This window comes from Hippopotamus amphibius, chromosome 2 (genome assembly GCF_030028045.1).
Source record: "Hippopotamus amphibius kiboko isolate mHipAmp2 chromosome 2, mHipAmp2.hap2, whole genome shotgun sequence".
In the NCBI taxonomy this organism is placed as follows: Eukaryota; Metazoa; Chordata; class Mammalia; order Artiodactyla; family Hippopotamidae; genus Hippopotamus; species Hippopotamus amphibius.
The window spans coordinates 162,287,111-162,312,187 of NC_080187.1; the positions used below are offsets into that span (position 1 = coordinate 162,287,111).

The window sequence follows — 25,077 nt, forward strand, 5'->3', positions numbered from 1 at the left end:
CATAAAAATACCCTTTACCACATCTCACTGCAATCAGTTAACTTGCTTCTCTTCCCTGGCAGACTGGGTACTTTATGAAGGCAGATCTCAGTCTATCTGGTTTTCTATCCCCAATGTTTAGCTCATGAACAGTACTTGATATTTCTAAATAAATAGTTATCAACCATCAAAGTTTTAAAGTTTAGGCAGAAGGCTACTTAACCTAGAAACCCATTTATTTATTTAGGCTGTGCCAGGGTCTTAGTTGCTGCATATGGTATCTTTTATTTGCTGAATGCAGGCTTCTTAGTTGCAGGCGATCCCAACCAGGGATCCAGCCTGGGCCCCCTGCATTGGGAGCACAGAGTCAGCCAGTGGACCACCCTGGAAGTCCCAACCTAGAAATCTTTTAACATTTAAATAGCAGGCCATTAGATTGTGCCATTTCACATGCTGATCGTGCCTCTTCATTCCTGAAGGTGGGTGCAATGTTGCTGGCCTATTCGCCAGTGGGAAAATCTGGACATTTAACAGTGCATCTCCAGGAGGTATCTGCCCCACAGGGAGATCTCAAGATGCCAGATCAGTGTCCTTCTCCCAGCCTTGACCTACACGGCACCTACAGCCACTAAGAGAGGCCGGCAGATAGAAATATTTACGGTAATCTCTCTCTTTAGGTTAAGGAGTGCACAGGGTATGTTGATCTACGTGGGTGTGCTTTTGTGTGTGTGAGCCCGCGTGTGGGTGAGGAGGCAGGGAGAGGGCAACGTGTGCTTCACTCCTCACAGATGACCTTTCCTGACCTCCTTGCCTGGGTGATGTTCGCCTCCCCACCCTCTCCGAGCACCTTATTCTCCTCCTCTGCACGGATCACAGCTTTACTTGCATTTGTGTGATGAATGCCTGTCTCCCTCGCTAGACCGTGAACTGCACGAGGTAAGACCCTAGTATGTTCCTATTCACCCTTGTAACCCCCCAGCCCAGCAGAACGCCTAAGACGTCACTGGTATTCCACAAACACTTTTTCGACTGGCGTTTCTGGCCCCTACTGGGGGGACCCACCGCGTAAGGAGCCTGCGCCCGCCCCCGCGGCCGGACCCCACCCGGCACTACCGCCCCGCCCACCAACGGCCCGGCGAGGCGGGGCCGGGCGGGGCGCTCTCGCGGGGACAGTTCTCGGGCTCGCGTGGGCGCGGCCCGCGGAGGGGGAAGCGCGGAGGGGGAAGCGCGGAGGGGGCGGGCGCGGCGCGAGGCCGAGGCCTGGCCAATGGGCGCCGGCCGGGCGGGGCTCGCGGCCGGCTGCGCGGGAGCGCGCGGGGCTGGGCGTGCCCACGGGTGACGCTCCGGGCCGGGCCGGCCAATGGGCGCGGGGTGGCGGGCGGGCAGGCGGGCCTGGCGGCCAGGGGCTCTAGGACGCGAACCGGAGGCCGGCCGGACAGACTGACGTTTGGCTGCAACGCGGGCGGCGCGTGGCGGGGATGGCGCTGGCGCGGGCCTGGAAGCAAATGTCCTGGTTCTACTACCAGTACCTGCTGGTGACGGCGCTCTACATGCTGGAGCCCTGGGAGCGGACTGTGTTCAGTATCCTGCCCGGGTCGCGGGCGCGGGGCCGGGGTGGGGCGCGGGGGCCCGGGCGGCATCCTCCCGGGCCCAGGGCCGGGCGGGTGGGCGGGCGGGCGGGCGGGCGGAGAGGCGGCCCCGCGGGCACTGCGCGCGCGGACGCGCCTCTCCGCGGCGGGCGCGCGGGGCCGAGGTCTCGGGGCCGAGGGCGGCGCTCCCGCGGTTGGGGGTGGGGGGCGAGAACCCTTGAGATCTGAGGGTGAGTCTGCCGGTGAGTCGCTGGACCGAGATAGAAGCATCTTTATTGCTGGAGGAGATCCCCTAGGGCGATGTCTGCCTGGTGTGCCCTCGCCTGCACTTTGGCTGTGCCAGCCTTTGGTTCAGTCTCCTGTTCCTGTGGGAGGCAGGGACCGTGTAAGTGGAGCACATCGCTCCCGGCTTGGACGCTTTTTGACCTTTAACTGTCCCTGATTTAGCTGGCTTTGGTCCTAATGAGAATGCTAACCAGTGTATCAGCTTTTAAGTCAGGTTGTGAATTTGTGTTGATGGCGTCCCAGTACAGTTTTTGAAAGCACTTTGTTAATTGTACCTTTTTGGTCTTCAAGATGGTTAGTTTAAAAAGTGTGTTCTACTCATTAATGTGCTGTTTGCACAGTCCGTAACTGTCGAGCCCGAAAAGGAATTTGTGGTTAGTTGGAGATAGTGTTTGAAACTGTGTTTTAGTAGATAGCTAATAAGTACTTGTTAATGACTGTTGAGCGTTTACTACCAGAGAAGCAACTGTCCGAAGTACTTTGCCTGTATCTTAACTCATCTAACTTTCATAATCTAAATTAATAACTCAAGGTTGTGAAGAGAGGCTTCCTGAAGTCTGTCTCCATTTGTCTGTGTTGACATACCTCGGTAGTATTCTTGCAGAATAAATACTAATAATGAGATATAACTTTTTTTTTTTTTTAAACTCGAGGGCCAGTATTAAGCAAATGTTTTACATAGCATGCTGACTTCATACAGGGCCTCTCCTTTTCAGTGTGATTTAGTTTGGAGTAGCTTCAGAACAGCTTTGCAAATATGTTGTTGCGTGGTGCTAGAGTGACTGAGGTAATTTCATTCCAAGCCTTAATAAGTGTGTTTATTTGTATTGAACTAGCATAAGATTGTACTCAAAGCTGAGTCTTTTGTTTCTACACTTTTGAAGCATTTTAGCTGTTTTACAAGGAAATTTAGTTTTATTATTGTTGGCATTTCTTTCTAAACCTGGAGTTTAAGAACCAGAATGCATATTTTGTGTTTAAAATCTGAATATAAAATATGTTCTAATGTCCTGCACTATTTTCTTGTAGCTGTAGATTAGTTTCACTGAGTTCTATCGGTTGCAGCTCATGAGGTCATCCTTTTAAAATGTATTCTGAAATGTAGACCATCTCTTGACTCAGTTAAAGGTATTAAAAAGTGAATTTAAACAATATTGTGCTGAATTGAAACTCTTTAATTCAGAAGTTGAATGTAGTGCCTCACTATCAGAGTCTACACTCTGATTTTACTCTTAAAGGCTTTTGTTGGCCCGTGGATAACTGCTACGGTGTCAGTAGTGTTAGAGTTTTTCTGTATTATGTTGCAATAGTAATAGCGTCCAATCAATACCTCCTTGATGGCTTCTTTAGGGGGGATGGAGAAATAAATTCTGAAATGATATGTAGTACCCCTGGATTTTTGCATTTGAAGCATTTGACTTCTCATTGGTTTATGTGAGCACATGATTTCACTTAAAAAAAAAAAAACACAACTAGTGAGATTTGCAGCCAACTAGAAAGAGACCTGCTGGGACCTGTTGACATCCACCTCTGAAGGGGAAATTTTAGCATGTTTCAGAAGTCCCCTTTCCCTACTGGCAGCCATCAGTGGGAAAGGAAAAGACCAAGTTTTGTAGCCAAGACAGGTTTTGTAACCAGTGAGACACTCCCTGTAGTGCCTCACTGAGTAACATTGTAACCATGCTGTTGAGGGGAGATGGAAAATTAAAAATACTTTGTTAAAATATTCTCCATGGCTTATGTTTCCATGGCATTTTATACTTCTATTTATTTTAAGCAAAATGTAGGCAGTTTTTTTTGGTTTATATTTGGAATTAGATTCCCCCTGAAAGACAGTACATGTTTCTTTAAGGAAAGGGTGTTTTTCAACCACAGTGCTGGACACACAAATAAGGCTTGACAAACATTTGTTTATATGTTGATTTGTCATTTCAAAGAAATTGCAGAAGTACTGATTTTAAGCTACTTTTAGAATAACTTTGGAACTTGACTGTTTCTGATGAACAACATTCAGTTCTTGTAGAGAATTCAAACTTAAAGAAGTAGAAAAGGCTATAGACTGAAAGAACTTTATTTTGGAGATGTTAACATTTGTATTACTCTGTCTTTTCATTTGTAAAATATGTACATTTGCTGAATTCTGTATTCTACAAGTATTATATGCTTCTAATTGCCAGATACTATTCTAGATAGTAGGGTTTTGCCTATGAATAAAATAGATAAAAATATTTATTCTAATGCCACTAGATAAATAAGTAAAAAACATAGATTATTAGATTGTTATAGCTGTTATGGAGAAAAATAAAATGAAGAGAAGGATAGGAACTAAGGAAGAAGGCATGCTCTTTGATTTTCGCTAGAGTGGTCAGGAAGGGGACATTTAGAAAGCTTTAAGCAGGAAAAAAATTCCAGGGGATTGAATATTCAGGCAGAAGGAACAGTAACTACGAATGCCCTGAAGCACCAGCATTCTGGCTTGTTTCTGGGATAGCTGAATGGTTGGTGTGGCTGGGGCGGCTTAAGTAGGCGTGAGTAGTAGTAGGAGAGGAGGTCAGTTCCGATCAGGTAGGGCCTCCTAGGCATGGAGTAAGAGTTCTAGAGATGAAGGGAGGTGCTCATACCTTTAGAGTCACTCAAGTCCAGTAAGTTTTCTCACTGACATTTTTTCTCCCTGACATTTAAATATTTAATAAAGTAGGAAAATAAGCCATCCAAAATACATTTCTTTTCCCCATGAGACTCAAAACTTGTTTCATTTTGAATGAAAAAAACAAAAAAACGAACATAGACACACATCCTGGGAACAGGGTTTTTTAATTTATTTTATTTTACTTAAAAAAATATTTATTAATTTATTTGGCTGTACCAGGTCTTCATTATGGCATGTGAAGTCTTAGTTGTGGCACATTATTTTCCATAATGGTAGGTGGTAAGCATTATGGAAAATAGAAAAGTAGGTCAGGGGAATAAGAAATGTGTGGATGGGGTGAAGTTACTGTTTTTAAAGAGGATATCAGAAGAGGCTTCATTGTGAAAGCATATTTGAGTAAAGACATAAAGGAGGTGAGGGAGTTAGCAGGGTAGAAATCTGAGGGAAGAGCATAGCTGGCAGAGTGAATAGCCATTGCAAAGTCCAAGTCCAGAGCCTGCCTGGCATGGGTGAAGGCCATTACGGAAGCAGGTATGGCTAGTGCAGACTGAGCGTGCAGGAGAGTAGTAGGCCATGAAGTCAGACTCATTGGAGGTTCTGGAGGTCTTTGTAAGGACTTCAGTTTTTAATTTTGGTAAAAAAGGGTACTCTTGGAAGGTTTGGTACGGGAGTGATCCAGTCTGACTTTTTAAGTTTTTGAAAAGGTTTACTTTGGTTGCAGGATTTGGAATAAATTAAGGGTGGCTCGGGGAGGTAAGGGTAGTAGCAAAGGTGGGCTTGAGGTAGGCTTTGAATGATAATGAAAAAAAGAGCATTACATTTTTTAAATTAAGAAATTAAAAAAAATTTATACGATTTTAAAGGTTACTTTCCATTTACAGTTATTACAGAATATTGTCTAAATTCCCCAAATTGTACAAAACGTCCTTGAGCTTGTCTTGCACTCAGTAGCTTGTGCCTCCTCCTCCCCCCTCACAGGGCCCCTCCCCAGCAGTACATATTGTAAGCTGTATGTTCTTTTCAGTAGTGACTAAGTTAATTTATTTTCTTAGATTTTTGCTGTATCCTCAAATGCTTGTAGCTAGAGTTGAGAGGATTTTTTCTTCACATCTCAATATATTAGAATAACATGTTTGAGAGTTTAGAAAATGTGAATTCTTGAATTATAAATGAAAAATAGATTATACATCCTCATAGGTCAAAACTCAAAAGGTGCAAAAATGTAGATGGTGAAAGCCTTCCTTCCATCCCCACCCCAGCCACCCTGGGGCAACCATTGTCAGCAGTTTCCTTTGCATCATCATTCTGTGAACACCTGGAAAATAATGTTGTTTTGGTATGCATGGTTTGGTGAAATCAAGGTTTTATAAGCCACTAGAGAAGTGTTTGAGGAATATATTTTGCCATGCCTTTTTGGAAGTACTAATAATGATTGATATGCTTCCATACAATGAAGTGTCTCTGTTTTTTGTATATTTTCTATATGTAGTTTGTAAATAAACACAACAAACAAAACAAAGTTGACCAAGAAAAACCCTATATATTGGCCAGTGGGGACCTTTAGATCATTGCCTGTCTCTCTTTTGGGGAGCTTCCCCTGAACTAGTCAGTAAAGGGAATTATTAAAACTCCAATTCACCAGAGTCTTCTGCAAGAACTTTTTTCTCAATAAGCTTCTCTTTTGAAGAAAATGCTTGTACACATAGAATCATCTGACAATTTTAATATTTCCAGTAAAAATCAGTGTGTGATTAGGCAAAATTCTTTCTTTTTTTGTGCATATGCATTTATTTATTTACTTATTTTTTGACATACAATAAACTGCATATATTTAAAGTGTACAATTTGATATTTTTTTCTTATTAGTAACGTATATGTGGCAATCCCAATCTCCCAATTAATTCCCTCTCCCCCCCCCCCCCCCCGTTTTCCCACTTGGTGTCCATTTGTTTGTTCTCTACATCTGTGTCTCTGTTTCTGCCTTGCAAAACAGTTGATTTGTACCATTTTTCTATATTCTGCATATATGTGTTAATAAATACGATGTTTTTCTCACTTCACTCTGTATGACAGTCTCTAGGTCCATCCATGTCTCTACAAATGTCCCAATTTCGTTCCTTTTTACAGCTGAGTAATATTCCATTGTATATATGTACCATATCTTCTTTATTAAAAAAAGTTAATTAATTAATTAATTTATTGGCTGAGTTGGGTCTTCATTGCGGTGCTCGGGCTTCTCATTGCAGCGGCTTCTCTTGTTGTGGAGCATGGGCTCTAGGCACGTGGGCTTTAGGAGTTGCAGCACGTGGGCTCAATAGTTGTGGCTCATGGGCTCTAGAGTGCAGGCTCAGTAGTTGGGGCGCACAGGCTTAGTTGCTCTGTGGCATGTGGGATCTTCCCAGACCAGGGCTCAAACCCATGTCCCCTGCATTGTCAGGTGGATTCTTAACCACAGTGCCACCAGGGAAGTACCTAGGCAAAATTGTTAATATCAGAAAGTTACTTCTAGAAAAACATTCTTAGTAAATAAGCTTAGTGCCTTTTGGAAAGATTTTATCAAGCTACCTTCAAGTCAGATGTGATTTCTGAATAACCTTGAAATAACCTGAACATTTTGCACTACCTTCAAACTTAGATAGAAAAAGAATTTCTTCCCAACAATCTTTCTTTTGTATTTTATGCCGTTTCCTTTTGATCTTCCTTTTGTAGAAATGAATGCAGTCTTCCGTTACCAGGGAGAGCTAAATGAGGAAAGCAGAGGTAGGAATAACTGTAACTGATAAATTAATACTTCCAATCCTCTGGCCCAGTGGTATTCAGACTTTTCATTTGTATATCCCCTAAAAGAACAGAAAATACGTACTGTGTATCCTCTTGCTCATTTAAGCTGACATCTGAAATCTTTCTTAGTAAATTAAGACAATCACAAAATATTTAATTTTTTTGCTTTTTAAAAATTATTGTGTATTTTTGCTAAAAACCTTAAAACTATGATTTTTTTCATATACAATTTGTAGAAAATGTTCATCACATGACCTGACTGGCAAAGCTGGTCCTCACTGTGAAGCCAAACAGGCAAAATCAGCCTTAATTTCTTTCAGAAAAAGCTCAGCATTGTTTTTCTATTCAAATAATTATGTAAGCACCTTAACTCCTGTCTCACTTTTTTGTTGTTGTTGCTGTTTTATAATTTTATTTGACAATTAGTAGTTCTCATCCACGTTGACTATAGATTTTTTACAAAATAAATTTATTTATTTATTTATTGGCTGCGTTGGGTCTTTGTTGTTGCACATGGGTTTTCTGTAGTTGCGGCAAATGGGGGTACTCTTTATTGTGGTGCGTGGGCTTCTCATTGTGGTGGCTTCCTGTTGCAGAGCACGGACTTTAGGCGCTCGGGCTTCATTAGTTGTGGCACGTGGGCTCAAGAGTTGTGGCTTGTGGGCTGTAGAGCGCAGGCTCAGTAGTTGTTGTGCACGGGCTTAGTTGCTCTGCGCCATGTGGAATCTTCCCAGACCAGAGTTGGAACCTGTGTCCCCTGCATTGGCAGGCAGATTCTTAACTACTGCGCCATCAGGGAAGTCCAACTATAGATTTTTGAAAGTGGTGACAGGTACATAGGTAGCTAACGTATAGAGCTTGTTTGGTGAATCTTCAGCCTCATTATGTTTTCTGGACACCTGCACAACTGCACGTGGATACAGTATGGGAGATTCCTTATCCCTTTGGCTGAGACAGCTTTGTTGAAAACAGTGTCACTGAGCATATCTGGAGTTCCTGTCTCCTTTGCGGCACATTTCTGGATCTCTTTCAGTGCCTGAGGGGCACGCTTCTTAAAGTAAAGCCCACTCCATGGGTGCGCTTGTAAATGTTGACAGTGGAGTCTCTGGTCACTACCTAAGTGATGGCAGAACAACCCTTCTAGCCATCATCCTTGCTGGAGGCATTTTGTGGGGCCCAGATTGGAAAGATGTCTCATTTCCAAATTCACAGTATTAAATGGATAGATAGATGAGGCTTGGATCTGTGCCAGGAGTTTGTTACCTGAAGGAAATAAAGTACAATGTAAGTTAGTTACTATTCCTTTATTTGCTGTCCCAGAGGTTATTTTATACCCTGGGGAAATGGGTAATTGTAAGGTTCCAGAAGTGAAGTGGGAGAAGTGAAGTTGTAGGGGTGGGATGGGGGGGGGGGGATGGGAAGGAGAAATAGCAGATCACAGTTTTCAGATCAGCTTCAGGAGAGGTTACAGTGGAAACTGAAGATTTGTAAACTGATTCCTCTTAACTGATCGTAATCCTCTGAAAAGTCCCTCCAGGGTCCTGTGCTTGAGTTTGAAAACAACTGCTCTAGCCTGTTTTATACTACCTGGATACTTTGCTGGCTACAAGAGAATGTTAGACTCTCTTACCTGTGTTCCTTAGGATAACTTTAGTAGGAAAGGTGGAAGATAAAAACTATGCTACGTAAGAACTAGGTGATCTGTACCAGGATGTCAGGGAAAGTCATGGGAGGTTACGGGCAATGAGGACAAAACACATATCAATAATCTACAGTGTTTCAGCATGTGATACCAGTGACTTTTTCAGTAGAGGCGAGTGTGGATCCTGTCTCCACTGCTTCATATTCTTAAAGACCTTGTGACCCTACCCTAGCTCAGGGTGTGAGTGTTGTAACATTTTTGGTGTTTAGCAGCAAGGATAAAATAAATTCTTTGATTAGGAAAAAAAAAATGCTCAAATTTAATAATTAAAACTATATATTCCAGATCTACTAAGTAGAGGATATATACTTTTCATGAATTGGAATGCTTAAAAAAATATTAGCTATGGAATGATAGAAAGATAGTATTTATGATCAATAGTTATGAAAAGTAGAATTACTACTGATACAAGAATTTTGGCCATCATGTTGTGTGTGTTCCTGAAAACTCAAATAGAAGAGTTTATGGGAAAATACCATTGGCGCAGACCCCTCAAAATCGATGCAACTTTGTAAGGCAGGTGCTTAGAAAAACAATGATTGGCATCTTGGGGGACAACTTGGATAGTTTGGGCAGGCAGGCTGGGGGCTGCCCTAGGGGACATTAAAAATGGATGGACAGGACTTCCTAGGTGGCGCAGTGGGTAAGAATCTGCCTGCCAACGCAGGGGACACGGGTTCGATCCCTGCCCCAGGAAGATCCCACATGCCGCGGAGCAACTAAGCCCGTGCGCCACAACTATTAAGCCTGCCCGCTAGAGCCTGTGAGCCACAACTGTTGAGTCCATGTGCCGCAACTACTGAAGCCCATGCGCTTAGAGCCCGTGCTCTGCAACAAGAGAGGCCACTGCAATGAGAAGGCCGTGCACCACAACAAAGAGTGGCCCCCACTCGCTGCAACTAGAGAAAGCCCGTGTGCAGCAACGAAGACCCAACACAGCCAATAAAATAAACTAATTAATTAATTAAAAAAAAAAAGCACGGACAGGGTGATGTCTTAGAGGGCCAGGACAGGGAGAACGGGAGGGAGTCGCGGGAGGGAGGGGATATGGGGATATATGTATAAATACAGCTGATTCATTTTGGTGTACCTCAGAAGCTGGTATAAGAATGTAAAGCAATTATATTCCAATAAAGAGCTTAAAAAAATACATAAAGTAAAAAAAAAATGCATGGACAGAGTTGAGTGGAGCTGCTGAAGTGGTGGAGATGGTGTGGGCTGCCATCGAGGAGGTGCAGGAGGCAGTGCAGTCCTGCCATCAGTCGAGAGCTGTGCTAGCCTCGAGGTGTACTTTTCTGGAGAAGGCGCCTGGGTGCAGGTGCTGATTTTTAATTTTCTTAAAATAGAGCTAAAAGGACTGCAGCTGCTAAGCTGAGGGATGTTTGTTGCTGAAAATTAGAATTCTTACTAATCTGGTTCTCCTAATTTACGAAAAATCCCACGTGAAACAATACAGCTGCTATGCTGTCCTAGTCATATATGAGCTAATTGATGGTCCAGAAATGCGTTATAGCAGAACAGATTATATTTTATTATTATTTTTTAATTTCATTTAATTTATTTATTTATTATTATTTTTTGGGGTACACCAAGTTCAGTCATCTGTTTTTATACACATATCCCCATATTCCCTCCCTCCCTCGACTCCCCCCCACCCTCCCTGTCTCAGTCCTCTAAGGCATCATCCATCCTCTAGTTGAACTCCCTTTGTTATACAACAACTTCCCACTGGCTATCTATTTTACAGTTGGTAGTATATATATGTCTATGCCACTCTCTCACTTCATCTCAGCTTCCCCTTCACCCCCCGTCCCCCTAAACCTTGAGTTCTCCAGTTCATTCTCTGCAAGAACAGATTATATTTTAGAGAAGACAGGTAACTTTTCCCCCTTGACTCAGGGACTTCAGAACTTCATGAGATTAATAGAAGCTCTAATTAGAAAGGCATATAACGATACATAGCCTTGGTGTCTTTAGGCTCAGAGTTACAAACCATTTCTAGGATTTCAGTTCAGAGTTGAACGTGATCATTGTTGGTTTCAGCAGCAGGCTCTGTTTGTTTAGTTTTTTTTTTTTTTAATTAATTAATTAATTGGCTGTTTTGGGTCTTTGTTGCTGCACATGGGCTTTCTCTAGTTGCGGTGCACGGGGGCCACTCTTCGTTGTGGTGCAGGGGCTCCTCATTGCTGTGGCTTCTCTTGTTGCGGAGCATAGGCTCTAGGCGAGTGGGCTTCAGTAGTTGTGGCACATGGTTCAGTAGTTGTGGCTCACGGGCTTAGTTGTTCCGCAGCATATGGGATCTTCCTGGAGCAGGGATTGAACCCGTGTCCCCTGCATTGGCAGGTGGATTCTTTTTTAATTAATTAATTAATTTATTTATTTATTTTATTGGCTGTGTTGGGTCTTTGTTGCTGCACACGGGCTTTCTCTAGTTGCAGCGAGTGGGGGCTACTCTTCCTTGTGGTGTGTGGGCTTCTCATCGCGGTGGCCTCTCTTGTTGCAGAGCACGGGCTCCAGGCATGTGGGCTTCAGTAGTTGCGGCACATGGGCTCAATAGTGGTGGCTCACGGGCTCTAGAGCGCAGGCTCAATAGTTGTGGTGCACGGGCTTAGTTGCTCTGCAGCATGTGGGATCTTCCTGGGGCAGGGATCGAACCCGTGTCCCCTGCATTGGCAGGCAGATTCTTACCCACTGCGCCACCTAGGAAGTCCGGCAGGCGGATTCTTAATCAGTGTGCCACCTAGGAAGCCCTGTTTGTTTAGTTTTTAAAGGGTTTGTCATCAAGTTGTTCTAAAATCAACTTCCATACTTAGGTATGGCCAACACTACAGAAAGCTCAGAGAATGGGTTTTGCTTGCTAATATTAACTTATGATGCTGAAGTGATCTCCTTTACTATGGCCCAAGAATATCAAATTGGCTGACACACACAGAACTGTAATTGTATCATTATCTTCTACTTGCTTTCATTTATGGCAACTAGGAAAGTATCAAAAGTGATATATTTGGTAAAAATAAGCTTTCTTTTTTCTTAAAATTTTTGGCCATGCCACGCCAAAAATTGGTCCTGGGATCTTAGTTCCCTAACTGGGACAGAACCTGTGCCCTCGGCAGTGAAAGCACGCAGTCCTAACCACTGGACCTCCAGGGAATTCCCCAAATAAGCTTTCTTAACATTTCTTTTGGTGATGATCTCCAGTTTTTCAAGTTCAAGGGACAAAACCTGCAATAATAAAGATTCCTTTTTGGAGCATCATTCAGCAGCCAACATCTGCTTTCCCTTAGAGCTTTTTTTTTAAAATTAATTAATTAATTAATTTATTTTACTGGCTGCGTTGGGTCTTCGTTGCTGCACACGGGCTTTCTCTAGTTGCGGCGAGCGGGGGCTGCTCTTCATTGTGTTGCGCGGGCTCCTCATTGTAGTGGCTTCTCTTGTAGAGCATGGGCTCTAGGCGCATGGGCTCAGTAGTTGTGGCTCACAGGTCAGTAGTTGTGGCTCACAGGCTCTAGAGCACAGGCTCAATAGTTGTGGCGCACGGGCTTAGTTGCTCCGAGGCGTGTGGTATCTTCCTGGGGCAGGGATCGAACCCATGTCCCCTGCATTGGCAGGCGGATTCTTACCCACTGCGCCACCTAGGAAGTCCCTCCCTTAGAGCTCTGATTGCTTTTCACCAAGCAGCCTATGGTAATACTTTGTCAGATGCTTTGTTTTCTTTTTTCATAACGATGATTCCTTACAATAAATTAGATTTATCAAAGCTTCTGGATATTTCTAAGAATGAAAGTAGCATTTTAGAGTTGATTTTACAAAAGGAATTTGATAGAAGATTGGATTGTTTTAGATGATATTTTAGCTTTGTTTTTTGATGTGACCAGGGCCATCAGAGACTGAAAACACTGAAATTATTTAGACTAGTGAAGAGGAATAAGTCCTACTCAGTGGAACAAAGACCCCTGCCCTTTTCCCAATGAGGAGCTACTTTTGGTTTCTCCAAAGTCTTGCGAATAGTTTGCTAAGGTAGGTGGTGATAGTGCGGAGTTACTGGTTAGGGCTGGAAATGTTAGTTAGTGTGGTCTTACTTCTGATGTACTGTACTTATCTTTAAGGCATTTCCTCTTTTTGTTATTTATTTATTTATTTATTTAAGTTGCTGGGAAAAGGACTGGGAATGGCCAATCCCTTGGATGGGCAAAGTGTCTTTATTTATTTATTTGTTTGTCCTATGTAACTGGGATGTTATTGGCTCATGATTAGTTGGGGATCCATTTTAAAGAAAACAGCAAACAACACACAGATATGTGGTTTCGCATCTATTTGCTTTTTAATCCACTGAACCCATAAAATATTTATGTTATGTCCAGGTTATTAATAACCTCTGATTTTTCACTCAGCCCTTGAACAAACATTTATCGGCAGTGCTGGCACAGTCCTGGCACATTATCTGCTCACTTCTTGAATGATTGATGAAGTGCCTGCTTTGACTAACAATGCACTACAGCTGGAAGCAAAGAGCAGCCAGGGCGTTCACTCTCAAGCACTTAAAATTCAGTGGTAGAGAGAGTTACATACACACAAAACGGAAAAGACTTTTTTTTTTTTATAGTTGTTGAGGTTTCTGGTTTGTTATAGTCTAGATTTCACTAGCTTTATTGTATATTTCTTGAATCATGGAGCCCCCTCTAAAACATAAACCTGATTAATACACTTTGTGTATTACCTTCCAATATATGTGTATTATATAACATTTTCTGTGTGTGTGTGTGTGTGTGCATCTCAGTGTCTCAAAGAGAAGATTACATTAAGGATGATTGAGAAGTGGTGCCTAAATGCCTTCTCCAAGCAAGTGGGATCCTAACATACTGCAGGAAGGAATTTCATTTTATGGAGAAGAAACTCAGGTCCAGAGAGGTTGTGATGCCCTAGGATTATAATATAAATAACAAATTCATCACAGGGTGACCTTGGGCAATTTCCAAACAGAGGTCTGAGTCATAATGCTAAGTGGCCAAGCCCTCAAACAGTATTTTCAATAAAGATTATATTATGTTTTGTTGCAGAATAGATTTGACTCCAAATTATTGTATCAACCCTGAAAGGTAGGTAATGTGTGTCCCCATATCACAGATAAGGAGACTAGTGATCAGAGAGCTTTTGGCACAACCAGGGATTGACAGAATTGCTGCTCACGCCTAGGTCTCTTCCAGTGCCATGATGATTCCAGTATCCATTTCTTACTTCGGTGTGTCAAGGGTGCTTTAAACTTTGAGAGGTATGTGAAAGAACGCAGTGGATTGAGAAATCCACTCAAGTACACAGATAGCAAATAATACCCGTTATATTCTAAATGGTGTATGTTTAGTTCTGTTTGTGAGAACATTTCTAAGAATATGAAGGTCACGTGTTCCCCAACCTTGCAAATGTCACAATGAAACCAATGCTTAAGACTGTCCGTAAAGCTGCCGTTTTGAATGGTGCCAGGCATTATCTCAGGGAGTGTTTAACTCGGTATATTGGACCTATTTCAAGTACACGGCTAAAACTGCTTACATTGCATTTGTAGAAAGTTACTTATAAAAGGCACTTCTTTTGCGTGTTTTGCAAGGTGATTATAAGGCTAGTAGAAATTCTTCATGGAATTTCTATGGTCTCATCGTTTACTTGTTCACTTAATATGAGTTTCACTGTATAGTTGTCAGTTTTAAATAGTCTCTTATTTGGGGGGTCAGGGATAAATTGGGAATTTGGGATTAATAGATATACACTACTATATATAAAGTAGATTAATAACAAGGACCTATTGTATATAGCACAGGGAACTATAATCAGTAGCTTGTAATAACCTATAATGGAAAAGAATCTGCCAAAGAATATATATGTATATCTGAATTGCTTTGCTGTATACCTGAAACATTGTAAATCAAACATTACTTCAGTAAAAAAAATAAATACTGTCTTTTGGTTGAGAGCTTTAGGGTAATTTTGGGGAATAATTTTGAAATTTAATTGCATAGAAAACTTACTTTTAGAGGCTTATTTAATTATTATGATTCTGGAAATACTTAGAAGTGGGATCAGAATATAGAAACTTTTTTTGAGGGAAATGGAATTAAAAGTTAAATTTAATAAGTGGCTCTGGGTAAAAGGTTAGGTTTATTATTATTTTGAGCAGCTAATAATTGGCGTTTGCATCTAGGTTCAAGTGACTTTTGGTAATTTTCTGCTTATCTGGTCAGAATTGAGAGTTGTTTATTCTGTTTCTGAGAGCTAAGATTTTCTATTTATTTCCTAGTAACAAATTAAATCCAGTGATGCCTAACCCAAACTTTGTCAAGGAAGAAGATCCTTCAGTCCTTCAGATAAAACAGTTTTAGTCTAGTACTGTATACAATTCCATTTTCCTTTACAGTTCTTACTTATTAAAAAAAAGTTATTGACTATTCAAGCATGCAAAAAAACCGTAAAGGATAATATAATGAAAGTGTGCCCATACCACCAACTAGCTGAAGAAAAACATCACTAATACATTTGAAGATTCTTTATGCCGCTTCTCACTTGGTCTCCCTTCTTCCTCTTTCCATTTCACCCCATTAAGTAACCACTATGCTGAATTCAGCATATATAATTGCCATTTATTTCTTATTGCTCTTACTCCATATGTATCCATCACAACATAATGCTATAGAAGGTCATGAACTCTAGTGTCCAGTAGTTTAACCAGGCAAAAAAATATATATATATATATTTTTAACTTTTTTTTTTTTTTTCTGGGGACTTCCCTGGCAGTCCAGTGGTTAACAGTCCATGCTTCCACTTCAGGGGACACGGTTCGATCCCTGGTGGGGGAACTAAGATCCTGCATGCCCATGGTGTGGCCAAAAAAAAAAAAAGTTTCAATAAGTTCTTGTTTCACTTGGAAAAATATCCTGATTTTATATGTATATAAAAGTTTAAAGGTTTGACAATTTAGTGTTCACAAAATTGAGCTGTCTTGTAGTGGAACAATCTCTGTTAATTTTTTAAAATAAATTTACTTATTTATTGGCTGTGTTGGGTCTTCGTTACTATACTCGGGCTTTCTCTAGCGAGTGGGGGCTACTCTTCCTTGCGGTTCACAGGCTTCTCAGTGTGGTGGCTTCTCTTGTTGTGGAGGACAGGCTCTAGGCTTGTGGGCTTCAGTAGTTGCAGCATGCAGGCTCAGTAGTTGTGGCGCATGGGCTTAGTCGCTCTGTGGCATGTGGAATCTTCCTGGACCAGGGATGGAACCTGTGTTCCCTGCATTGGCAGGCGGATTCTTAACTGCTGCGCCACCAGGGAAGTCCCTGTTAAGCTAATTTATGCATGTTAACTGATACATTCTCCATACTAAGTTGAAGAATTATAGTGCCATAAACAGTATGTAATATAATCATTCAAATGGCTGTTTTTAGTAATTACTTCTTATTTGAATTGAATTTGAGCCAATGACCTGAAGATTGTTACTATACCATTTCATTTGCTTGGTGTATACATTCATAAGTCTTACATAAAAGCTGTAAAAAACCCAAAACGCATTTTGAAAATATAGTATTGCTTAGAAACAGATTTTGTTTTTCTTTGCTGTAGTCTCTATAGAGTTTGTTGGTCACAGTAATATGTGGAATATGCAGAAAGCACCACAGTGAATCTGGAGTCAAATAATATTTCCTAAGCAATTCCTTTATTCACCAAATATTTATTAAGCATGTGTTACGTTAGATGTTGGAGATACAGAAATGATTAGACATTGTTCCTGTGTTCAAGGAGTTGATAATCTGGATGAGATAAATATCAGTACATCTACAAATAGGTAATGTCAGGTGATAAGCACTGTGTGATATGAATAAAGAGCTTGAGCATCAGGGAGTAAGTAATTTTGCCAGGACGCTGGGGTAAGAATGCAGATGGTATGAGTGCTAGGGAAGGCCTCATACAGGAGGAGATGACTAGCGGAGCTCTCATAGAGATTAGGTTTTACCTGGAGGAATAGGACTTTTCATATATAGGAACATATTATAGTGCAATGGTTAAGAACACATTTTGGGAGTCTGACTGATTTGGTTTGGAATTGGCTCCATTGCTTACTCTGATTTTGGGATGTTACTGAAGGGCTTAACAGTGCCGTGAGCACACTAGACATTCACAAAATAAAAAGCTGCTACTGCTATTATCCTTACTCATATCATTAACCCGTGAGCAAAGGCAGCACAGTATGAAGATATAGAACGTTGTTTTCTGAGACTCACATAATATGGCGTGAGTAGGATGATGTGTGTTTATGGGGAGGTAATTTGGAGTATTGGGAGGTATGAAGGAAAAGCAGCATGGTACAATTGACCCTTGTACAGGCAGGGGTTAGGGGTGCTGACCGCTGCATACTCGAAAATCTGAGTATAACTTTACGGTTGGGCCCTCTGTATCTGTGGCTCCACATTGGCAGGTTCAACCGTGGATTGTGTAGTGCTATAGTAGGTATTTATTGAAAAAAATCCACGTATAAGTGGACCTGTGCAGTTCAAACCCGTGTTATTCAAGGATCAGCTGTAGATGCTTTTGGTCCCCACCTTGATCCCCTTTGCCAGGTGATGCACTTCTTCCCCGCTGCTGGGAGTGTTGTCTGCTACTGCCTTCTAGCTGCCCCCTTCTCCAGACTATTGCCTTGGCCAAGGCAGCTGTTTTGTCCAGGTGGTTTTTCCTCATCCCATCATACAGCCAGTGATTGACAGATTAAGGGTTAAAAAAGGTCAGGCCTGTTGCCTCAAAGCAACACCAACATGTGGTACAATTCATGACCTGTGGGAGCTGAGCTCCTGAACCTTCTTAGCTTTCCCCCCTGCTCTGTTCTGTTCTGCTCACTCCCCTTCTGGTAAAACTCCCTTCAGAACAGCTTATACAAGAATCCCTGTTCCCATCACTCAGTTCTTGTCTACAACCTTTTGAGGTTGTCCACTCCAACCGAAGACAGGTACTTGAGCTAGATTGGAAAGGTCCTTGGATGCTTGGCTTAGAATTCCAAGTGCAATCCTAGAGGCATTGGGAAGCATGCATTTTAAAAGGATCACTCTAGTAAAGAGAGACATGGACAACGGCTAGAGGCCTAAAATGGGAGCTTTTACATGATTAAGTAAGGAATGGTAAATACCTCAGTCATTTATCATTGATTAGGGTAGGGGGACATGAGATAAAAGTCATTTGCAGGGGTTGGAAAGAATTGAGAAGTCTTAAATCATTTGAATTTGGGGAGAAGGAATCAAAGCAGTTTCTGGATTGAGTGACTAGGCAAATACGAGTTAATCTATACTTAGTGTGTCAACTATTTTCAAATAGTTGGAAAAATAGGACCTATAAGAAGAAGTAATTTTGGAGAAAGTTAATGAGTTCCGTTTTGGCGCTGTGGATTTAAGGCTGTCACAGGTGAAAATGTCCAGTATCGTAAGAAATACTTGTCTGCAGTATGGAAGGTGGGGTCAGGTCAACAACGTTAAGGTGGTTGTTTAACTTATAAGAGAGTGTAGGACCAAGACAGATCACTGGGAACCCCATTTTATCATTTAGAATCCTTTCAGCTGGCAGTATGGCAAAGAATATCAAGGTGGTTTACAGGTAAAGGGCCTATGCATTGGCTTATGTATCTGAAAATCTGGTGGTAGGGTGGGCTTCAGGTCATTTGATCAGGGTTCTAGCTCCAGAAAAACGGAGGCATTTTTCTCATGGAGGCAAAGTGACTCCAGTGATTTCTGGATTCCATCAGCAAACTGCATATTCTAGAAGGAGAATCTGTGTTCCTGAATTCCTGGCAGAAGTCTAAACTTTGAGCTGGTTGATTAGATTTAGGGGGTGGGCATTGTTACAAAGAGAAGATCTTAACTGGTTCAGATCAGTCAGGGCTTATCCGTGGAGAGGGGATAGGGTTAGACCCACCTAAAGAGCATGGCTGCTATACTAGCAGGAGGGGTGGAGTTGATGTTTGGGAGAAAAGCACAAAATTAACTCAAATCATCTTACACATTAGTGGCAGACAGAGAAAAAGAGCCAATGAAATAGGAAAATGGTGCTAGAGAAGGGAGGAGAGTCCCAGAGAAGTACCTCAGCCTAGAGTTGAGGGAGTTTTGAAGAGGAAAGATGAAAACTGTGTCAATTCAAATAGCCACTGAATTTGATAGGGGATCGTTGCTGACCGGGGAGCAGTGTCTATAGCCTGGAGGGGTAGAAGGCAGATGGTTGTGTGGGTGATGAGCAATGATAGGGAAGCAGCAAGTATGTACTTTTTTCTCTTTTTTGAAAGAAATTAAGTGGTGAATACAAGGTGGTTGTTTAAGAAAGAACTGGATTAAGGGAGGCTAAAAAGTAAATTAAAAAAATTATCACAGGAGAACTACCCACATCTGACGTCTGCATCTCTCTCAGTGCACATCTCCTTGCTGCAAACACCCTCCCCCTTGTGACGTTCTTCACAGGGACAGCAGCACCACCCCGGGCACCCCTGACAGGGTCATCAGTTTCACCCCAGACGTGGCACTGGCCTCTGCTGCCTTGTGCAGTGGCGGTTTCCAGAGTCCTGTCCACCTTCTTCATAAATCCCACGTCAGGAGAGCCCTGTGTCCTAATTGTCCTGGTCACTCTTCTGGGCACCGTGAGGGACACTGAAGGCCTAAGAATGTCGACTCTGGCTCTGTCCCTGTCCCCAAGGCTTTACCCGTCACCCCACTACCCCTCCTACCTCACCAGAAAAATGTAAGTCGCCAAATCAGGATTGGGTTAATCAGCAAGAACCTGCCCTCCCTACCTCGGGACCTGCACTTGACCAGCTTTAGCTTAAAAGCTAAGACTGAGGGGCTTCCCTGGTGGTGCCGTGGTTAAAAATCTGCCTGCAAATGCAGGGGACATGGGTTCGATCCCTGGTCCGGGAAGATCCCACATGCCGTGGAGCACCTAAGCCTGTGCGCCACAGCTACTGAAGCCCACGCACCTAGAGCCCGTGCTCTGCAACAAGACAAGCCACTGCAATGAGAAGCCCGTGCACCTCAACGAAGAGCGGCCCCAGAAAGCCCATACCCGCGTGCAGCAATAAAGACCCAATGCAGCCAATAAAAATAAGTAAATAAGCAAATAAATAAAGAGCCAAGACTGAATGAGGCTGATCCTCCCATGAAGACTGTAAAATCTCACTATAAAATCAGTATGATTTTTTTTTAAGGCCATGCCGTGTAGCATGTGGGATCGTGTTTTTTGTTTGTTTGTTTTTAATATTTATTTATTTATTTATTTGGCTGCGCTGGGTCTTTAGTTGTGGCACGTGGGATCTTCATTGTGGCATGCAGAATCTTTAGCTGCAGCATGAGGGATCTAGTTCCCTGACCGTGGATCTAACCTGGACCCTTGTATTGGGAGCACAGAGTCTTAACCACTGGACCACCAGGGAAGTCCCAAAATCATTGATTTTAATTGCATTTCAAAAAAATTATGGGAGACTTTTCACCCCTGTTTGCCAAATGAGGGGAATGAACTTAGGGTCTGAGTCAGGTTTGAGCTCTGGCTCTAAAGACAGCTTCTTGTGTGGCCCTGGACAAGGTCCCCTCAGTGTTTTGTCCATCGCTGGTGAGAAGTAGTCAATAAACATTTGACGGGAAAGCTGTAAGGGTCAAGCAAGATAATACATAAAAGAGGTTTGTCAACTAAACAGTTATACAAATATTAGTTGGAAGTAAGCACGTTGTTTATTTAAACCCTATCTTCTCATAAAGGAATGTAAGGTGTTATAGAACTACATGCAGAGCTGAAGATATGTGAGACGAAATGGGGGAGGAGGGGAGAGAGAAAATATGAAGGAATGAGTGAGTGAATGAATAAAAGACAGTCTCAGTGCAGAAGCACCTATTCCCCTTCGCTTGGCTACGTGACTCTGCAAAGCAAAAAGCCCTTAGGTTTTACATAATTTTTGTTAGCAGTATTTCATGTGGCCCAAGAAGAGGGCGCCGTGTTGATTTGTACATATACAGTTTTAATTCCTTTCGGAGTGCGGAGAAAGGACCACAGTGCAGAATGTTTATGGTTTCGGTTATCAAGATGACTTTTATTTGACGTTGTTGCAAAGTTTAGTGATAATAATAAATGTTTAATAGTAACAGGTGTTATCAGTTTATGTCACTAGTATATGATTGATCTTATCTTTGGCTCTAAACCAATATTTTAGCCACATTCTAGTCTAAATAATTCTAAAATTCTTGGATCAGACATTCTTATTATTCAAGTTTGTAGACCTTTTGCCGCCATTAAATACTGTACAGTTTTATTCCTATGCATTTCTGTTTCTTAGATTGAACAGAGTCACTTTCGCTGCTTCATTTTAAGCAGCCTGATGTTTTGAAATATAATAGGGAGAATAATAGTATGCACTGTGTAAGGTGACGGTGAAGATAAAATGAGCTTAAAAAACTTAGAATGGTGTCAGGCATAGCTAAGGTTAGTGGCTATAATTATAGTTATTAGTTCTTTATGAATACTTGATAGGTATGAGAAAGCATTAAATGAATGGGTACTTCTGCATAGAACAATTGTTGCAAAAATTTGGGGATTTAGTTTTGAATAAACTGAGAAAAAGTAAAGTAAATGAAATTTCCTTAACTACGACTCAGATTCCATGCTGGTTTCCATCGTGGGGATGGCACTGTACACAGGATATGTCTTCATGCCTCAGCACATCATGGCCATACTACACTACTTTGAAATAGTACAGTGACCAAGATGTGACCGCAATCAAGGAGTTCCTTAGGGAAGAGCCACCTTCTGAAGTTGGAACGAGACTTCATCAGATGTCACCAGAAACTCTACTAGATGTCAACATCACCAACCCTATGAATATAAAGACTAAATTTAAAATTCATGAGTAGAACAGGACGATCCTGACTCATGTGTTGTGTTCTTTATTTTTAATTTTAAAAGAGGCTCTTATATAGTAGTTTTTGTCTATTTTAACATTGTAGTCATTTGTACTTTGATATCAGTATTTTCTTAACCTTTGTGACTGTTTCAATATTATCCAGTGAAAGCTTTTCTTAATGTAACTTTGAGTACATTTTAATTGCCTTCTATTTCTAAAACCCAAAGTCATTAGTTGGGCTTTACTGTTCTTGCTATCGTATGGCATACATATCTGCCTGGATATATTTCTACTCTTGACCAAAGTTTTGTAAGAAAAAATTCAAGATTTGGGGCAGGGGTTTGGGGAGGGAGGATATTTTATCGAGAACTATTTACTAAAGACTTATCTGTAAGTTTGAACTCAGGAGTACAGTTTTAGCTATCTGGACTCTACTCTAAACAGCTTTTACTTTAAAACTGTTAAAGTGTTTCTTAACAATGAAAAAGGAAGATCTTGCTAAAGTTAAAATAGGAACATTTCAGTTTTTAAATATTTAATTTGTGTGTGGACTTATTTCCAGAAAACTTTGGTGATGGTTCTCGTGACACATGGTTGTTAAGTAGCATTATTACATAAGGCTTATGTACCGTAGAGTTTTTAATAGAAGGTAAATCAGTTTGAGGGCCATTAGTAACAATGTACTTCCTTAAATTTAGTTTCATGATTGTAATGGGTGCTGCAAATGCATTTGCACATTGCAATATGAAGAGATGAATTGTGAACTATAGCAAAAAGAAATGTAAACTTGGTTAAAATCCTCTCACTCTTTGTATTTTTTTTTAAAGATTTTTATTCCTTAAATGTAAAATGACTACCTAATTTTTTGATGTAAACTCATTAAATTCAAAGAGAGAAAAATCAGCTGATGTGGCAACATTTTTTCTCAGTGGTTAAATATTGATCTAATATTTATACTTCTGAATTGATTGCTGTGGGCAGATAAACAATAAGTGTATCTTAACATGTCTCTCAACATAAAAGTATTGCTAATTAAAAAAATTATATATGTATTTTTGACATGCCTCCCAGAATGTTTTGCTATTTTTTTTTCAAGTAAGTACTTTTGGCCCCAAATTGTACGGATTAGACTTTTGAAGTGTTTTCTAGTCCAGAGGTACTAAGTAATATATAAAAGTCTGGTAATTTTAGAGAATCAATTTCTATCATCGCTATCAGATAGGGGTGGTGAGGATAGTATATAATTATTTAGCTTTGAAGTGGTTAAAGGGAGGTGGATATGGTTATGTCTGGTTATGGAGTAATTACAGTATTCATACTGTCTCAGGCAAAGTGATGAAAATGAGGATTTGTCTGGATTTGTTCAGTTAATGCTCACATTTGGCTTGCCTCTGTTGACATCCTCCTGAATCTCTGGTGAGTTGAAGACAGAAAATTCGAGAATCACTAGTTTAGATGGATATCCAGATTATCTACCCTAGCCCTCTACTCAGAAATCGTTAATTCATCCTCACTCTGCTGAAATCCATTAAGTTGCTGTTGTATAGCTGATGGTTGTTATGAAACACTGCCCTGTGAGATAGATGGAAGACAGAGAATCCTTTTTCCCCCCCAATTTTATTAATTTATTTGTTTATTTATGGCTGCATGTGGGCTTTCTCTAGTTGTGGCGAGTGGAGGCTGCTACTCTTTGTTGTGGTGCGTGTGCTTCCCAGTGCTGCGGCTTCTCTTGTTGCCAAGTATGGGCTCTAGGCGTGCGGGCTTCAGTAGGTGTGGCGCACAGGCTTCGTTGCTCCGCGGCATGTGGGATCTTCCCTGCCCAGGGATCGAACCCATGTCCCCTGCATTGGCAGACAGATTCCTAACCACTGTGCCACCAGGGAAGTCCTTACAGAGAATCTTGAGAAGAGTCAGAAAGAGAAAATTGGAGCAGGTGCACTGAGAGGTAATCAGGGAAGCACATTCTTGCTGATGCAAGGGTCTGGTCTATTTGTCAGTAAGTAACAAATGGGGAGATCATTTCACTTTTTCTGTTTATAAGCAGGTGTTAGGCAATTCTCTGTGGTCACTTATGTTTCTGTGTGTCTTCTGAACAGAGGTACTGACTGCCTTTTTTCTGGAATATTTTTCAAGGATGTTTGTATGATAGAGAAGAGATAACATCTCCCTCCAGAACAAAGGGCAGGTTTGCTTAGAGCCTTGGAAGATAAAGATCACCTCTTTCTGAAGCAGTGGGCACTATGAAAGATTTGGGTTCACTGTGCTTAGGGTTCCTCTCCTGCAATGTGACCCTCTGCATGTACAGGTGTCACCTGGCCCTCTGCATTGTTCGGTGGTAACTGGAGCTTGGAAACCAGAACAAGAAAATGGTACTTAGACTATTTCTGTAAGTGATTAAATTCTTTGTGTCTGCCCCTGGAACCTCATGTCTTCTGCCAGTACCCACAAAACTGTGTGCAACTAACTTGTTAGCTTGCAGACCCTTCACAGTTCTTGTCAGTTTTAGTGGTGAGAATGCAACGAAGAAGAGATGTGATCTCCTAGAAGAGGAAGGATGATGGCCCCACAGGCCAGATTTGGAGATGAGACACACCCTGGTATCCTGTAGTAAATGCCCTTGCTCAACTATTGGGTGGGTTGGTGGAACCAGGGTCCCCCACTATTCTACTTGTTAATTGATCATTAGAGGCTGAGCAGTGAGATGATTGAAACAAGCTGCCTATATGGTGCCTTAGTGGTTGGTCATGTTCTGCTGCATAGGTGGAAGAAGGAATCTTATGATAATGGGACAACTCTAAAGACGATGTGGCTGTGGCTGCTCAGCCAAAGAACCCCAAATGGAGATAAGTGGTGACAGCAGTGAGGGGCATGTCATTCAACAGAGAACTTTGGATGTTTGAAACATCCATGTTTATTCAGGTGAACTGAATACAAAGCATTGCTTATTGGCACAGAGCTGCTCTCTGTGCCCCTCTTCCATGCTGGCTTCTGTTTCATCAAGGAGGAGGACGATCAAAGGTGAGACCCAGTGCCCCCTGCTTGAGTATGCTGGGATGCTTCGCAGTGGGGAGAAAGTCAAACTTTCATGTCTGTGTTGGATATAGTTACCCAAGTCATTATTCTACCCATTCCTGTGGGAGGAGGGGCATCAGAATTCAACTAGTGGAGTTTGGGCAATTTTTGCAGCGGAGAAGGC

General features: G+C 41.8%; 1 protein-coding gene across 4 annotated transcripts; it reads left to right on the top strand.

Annotated features, from left to right (window-relative positions):
- The first annotated feature begins 1,391 nt into the window (after positions 1-1,391).
- On the top strand, positions 1,392-22,784 carry SPTSSA (serine palmitoyltransferase small subunit A). Of its 4 annotated transcripts, none has more exons than XM_057723431.1 (2): positions 1,392-1,560; positions 21,637-22,784. In XM_057723431.1, exons 1-2 carry the CDS (start codon positions 1,458-1,460, stop codon positions 21,738-21,740), a joined length of 207 nt encoding a protein of 68 aa, XP_057579414.1. In that variant the 5' UTR covers positions 1,392-1,457; the 3' UTR covers positions 21,741-22,784. The 4 variants fall into 4 exon arrangements, 1 of the variants encoding a protein (XP_057579414.1); XR_009051458.1 differs by lacking the exon at positions 1,392-1,560 and adding an exon at positions 1,601-1,798 and having other exon boundaries at positions 21,637-21,745; XR_009051459.1 differs by lacking the exon at positions 1,392-1,560 and adding an exon at positions 1,745-1,810 and having other exon boundaries at positions 21,637-21,755.
- The last annotated feature ends 2,293 nt before the right edge of the window (positions 22,785-25,077 follow it).

Excerpts from the sequence above, each read along its gene's own strand:
- SPTSSA (XM_057723431.1), top strand. The coding sequence starts at position 1,458 with ATGGCGCTGGCGCGGGCCTGGAAGCAAATGTCCTGGTTCTACTACCAG. Across the intron at positions 1,561-21,636 it reads CTGGGAGCGGACTGTGTTCA|ATTCCATGCTGGTTTCCATC; the intron begins GTATCCTGCCCG and ends ACTACGACTCAG.